The sequence below is a fragment of the Bidens hawaiensis genome, unplaced genomic scaffold (assembly GCF_021521415.1).
Source record: "Bidens hawaiensis isolate Kalapana, Puna unplaced genomic scaffold, B.hawaiensis_p1.1 tig00028110_1, whole genome shotgun sequence".
Lineage (NCBI taxonomy): Eukaryota > Viridiplantae > Streptophyta > Magnoliopsida > Asterales > Asteraceae > Bidens > Bidens hawaiensis.
The window spans coordinates 92,928-95,745 of NW_027494578.1; the positions used below are offsets into that span (position 1 = coordinate 92,928).

Below are 2,818 nucleotides of genomic sequence, written 5' to 3' on the forward strand. Positions count from 1 at the left end.
ATGGATGCCGGGATGATTAACCCGATTTCCGATTCTCCATGGGTGAGTCCGACTCAAGTTGTTCTAAAGAAGAGAGGTATGACCATTGTGATGAATGAAAATAATGAGCTTATCCCTTCGCGTACGGTTACCGGTTGGAGAGTATGTATTGACTATCGGCGGTTGAATGATGCCACCCGGAAGGAGCACTTCCCGTTGCCGTTTATTGATCAGATGTTGGAGCGTTTGGCAGGTCAGCAGTTTTATTGTTTTCTTGATGGTTTTTCTGGTTACTTTCAAATTCCCATTGCACCGGAAGACCAAGAGAAGACAACTTTTACATATCCGTATGGCACGTTTGCATACCGTCGCATGCCGTTTGGACTATGTAACGCTCCGGCTACATTTCAGTGTTGTATGGTGGCCATCTTTCAAGATATGATAAAGACGTCCATGGAGGTGTCTATGGACGATTTTTCGGTTTACGGTAATTCTTTTGATCAATGTTTGGCTAATCTTGAGAAGATGTTGAAGAGATGCATTGAAACAAAGTTAATGTGGAATTGGGAAAAGTGTCATTTTATGGTGACGGAAGGGATCGTGTTGGGTCATAAGATCTCGAGAGATGGTATTGAGGTGGATCGGGCAAAGATTGGTACTATAAGTAGGCTTCCTTCACCGAAAAATGTGAAGGCGATCAGGAGTTTTTTGGGTTATGCGGGGTTCTATCGGCGATTTATCAAAGATTTCTCCAAAATTACCCGCCTGATGACCCGACTCCTCGAGAAAGACGTACCATTTGTGTTTGATGATGTGTGTGTGAAGGCGTTCACGTATCTGAAAGAGAAGCTCATAAGTTCTCCCATTCTTTGTTCTCCCGATTGGAGTTTTCCGTTCGAGCTCATGTGTGAGGCTAGTGATTATGCGGTTGGAGCGGTTCTGGGGCAAAGGCGAGATAAACATTTTCACCCCATCTATTATGCTAGCAAGACCTTGAATGATGCCCAAGAAAACTACACCACCACCGAGAAGGAGCTGTTAGCCGTTTTTTTCGCATTTGACAAGTTCCGCTCGTACCTCGTGCTTTCGAAGACCACCGTTTTTACCTATCATGCAGCCTTGCATTTTCTCTTTCAGAAGAAAAACGCGAAGCCTCGTCTTATACGGTGGATTCTTCTACTTTCTGAGTTTGACATCGAGATCAAAGATAAGAAGGGTGCGAAAAACATAGCGGCTGATCATTAATCCCGTTTAGAAGATCCGAGGAGAGAAGAGTTGCGTGAGGAGGAGATTGGAGATACATTCCCTCACGAGTCGATCGATTTTGTTACGGCTCAGAAGCAAGGTATGCCATGGTTCACTGATTTTTCTAATTATTTGGCTAATGGTTTTATTTTGGAGGGTATGACTACGCAACAAAAGAGGAAGTTCTTCCGGGATGTGAATCGGTATGTGTGGGATGACCCGTTCTTGTTTAAGATTGATGGTGATCGGATTTTGAGGAGGTGTGTGACGAAAGAGGAAGGTTGGGATATCCTCAAGCATGTTCATGAAGGGTTGACTGGAGGTTATCATGGTGCGCATGCTATCGCGCAGAAGGTGCTTGATAATGGGTTCTATTGACCGACAATTGTTAAAGATGCTGAAGAGTTTGTGAAGCTTTGTGATGTGTGCCAAAGAACCGGTAATATGTCGTCCAAGAATGAGATGCCTCAAAACCCCATACAAATTCTTGAAATCTTTGATGTTTGGGGCATCGACTTCATGGGATTGTCTCCCACGTCGAACGGTAATAATTATATTTTAATGGCGATTGATTATGTGTCGAAGTGGGTGGAAGCCCAAGCGTTGGTCACGAATGATGCACGAGTTGTTGTGAACTTTCTTAAGAAGTTGTTTACTCGTTTCAGTACTTCGAGAGCTATTATTAGTGATCGGGGCACCCACTTTTGTAATTCCGTCATGGAGAAAGCATTGGCTCGTTATGGAGTTACACATCGTACCTCCACTGCTTATCACCCTCAAAGGAATGATCAAGTCGAGAATGCTAATCGAGGGGTGAAGAGAATTTTGGAGAAGAGGGTTGGGGCTAGTCGGAAGGATTGGTCGAAGAAGTTAGATGATGCGTTGTGGGCATTCCGGACCGCGTTCAAGACTCCGTTGGGTACTACACCGTTTATGCTTGTTTATGGTAAGTCTTGTCATCTGCCAGTGGAGTTGGAGCATCGCGCTTATTGGGCATTGAAGACGGTGAATGTCGATCTTGCCGAAGCCACAAGGAAAACGTACTTTCAGATTCAAGAGTTGGAAGAGTTTCGGGATGCAGCATATTCTCGATCGTTAAACATCAAAGAAAAGACTAAAGCTCTACACGATCGACGTTTGAAAGGAGGCAACGAGTTCAAGAAAGGCGATAAGGTACTATTATTTAACTCTCGGTTGAAGTTGTTTGCAGGAAAGTTGAAATCAAAGTGGTCGGGACCGTATTTGGTGAAAGAAGTTTTCCCGTATGGAGTGGTGGAGTTAGAGAATCCAGATAATAGAACGTCTTGAAAGGTGAACGGTCATCGTTTGAAGCACTATCTTCGAGGACCGGATGAATCAATCGAGATGGAGGAAACTCCTCTCGATCCATCGCACTGAATCGTCACACATGGTTCTTGAGTGAAAACTCAAGTGTAGAGTTTGTATATTCTTTCTTATTTTTATTTTTATTTTTCCTTGAGTCACTAACGTAGTTTTTTGTAGTTTTTCTTTGTTTTTAAGGTTTGAAAGTTTTGAAGGAAGATAGCGAGAAGATCCCCTTGAAATCTAATGAAAAATTCAAGTGTGGGGATGG

The 2,818-nt window shown here is 43.4% G+C and overlaps 1 protein-coding gene across 1 annotated transcript; it reads left to right on the top strand.

The window, feature by feature from the left end:
- Positions 1-504: 504 nt before the first annotated feature.
- LOC143576408 (uncharacterized) lies at positions 505-2,532 on the top strand. The gene is made up of 4 exons (XM_077060504.1): positions 505-915; positions 1,381-1,578; positions 1,810-2,389; positions 2,435-2,532. The coding sequence occupies exons 1-4, from the start codon at positions 505-507 to the stop codon at positions 2,530-2,532; spliced, it is 1,287 nt and encodes a 428-aa protein (XP_076916619.1).
- The last annotated feature ends 286 nt before the right edge of the window (positions 2,533-2,818 follow it).

Excerpts from the sequence above, each read along its gene's own strand:
- LOC143576408 (XM_077060504.1), top strand. The coding sequence starts at position 505 with ATGTTGAAGAGATGCATTGAAACAAAGTTAATGTGGAATTGGGAAAAG. Across the intron at positions 916-1,380 it reads GTGATTATGCGGTTGGAGCG|GGTATGACTACGCAACAAAA; the intron begins GTTCTGGGGCAA and ends TTTATTTTGGAG. Across the intron at positions 2,390-2,434 it reads AGGCAACGAGTTCAAGAAAG|GAAAGTTGAAATCAAAGTGG; the intron begins GCGATAAGGTAC and ends AGTTGTTTGCAG.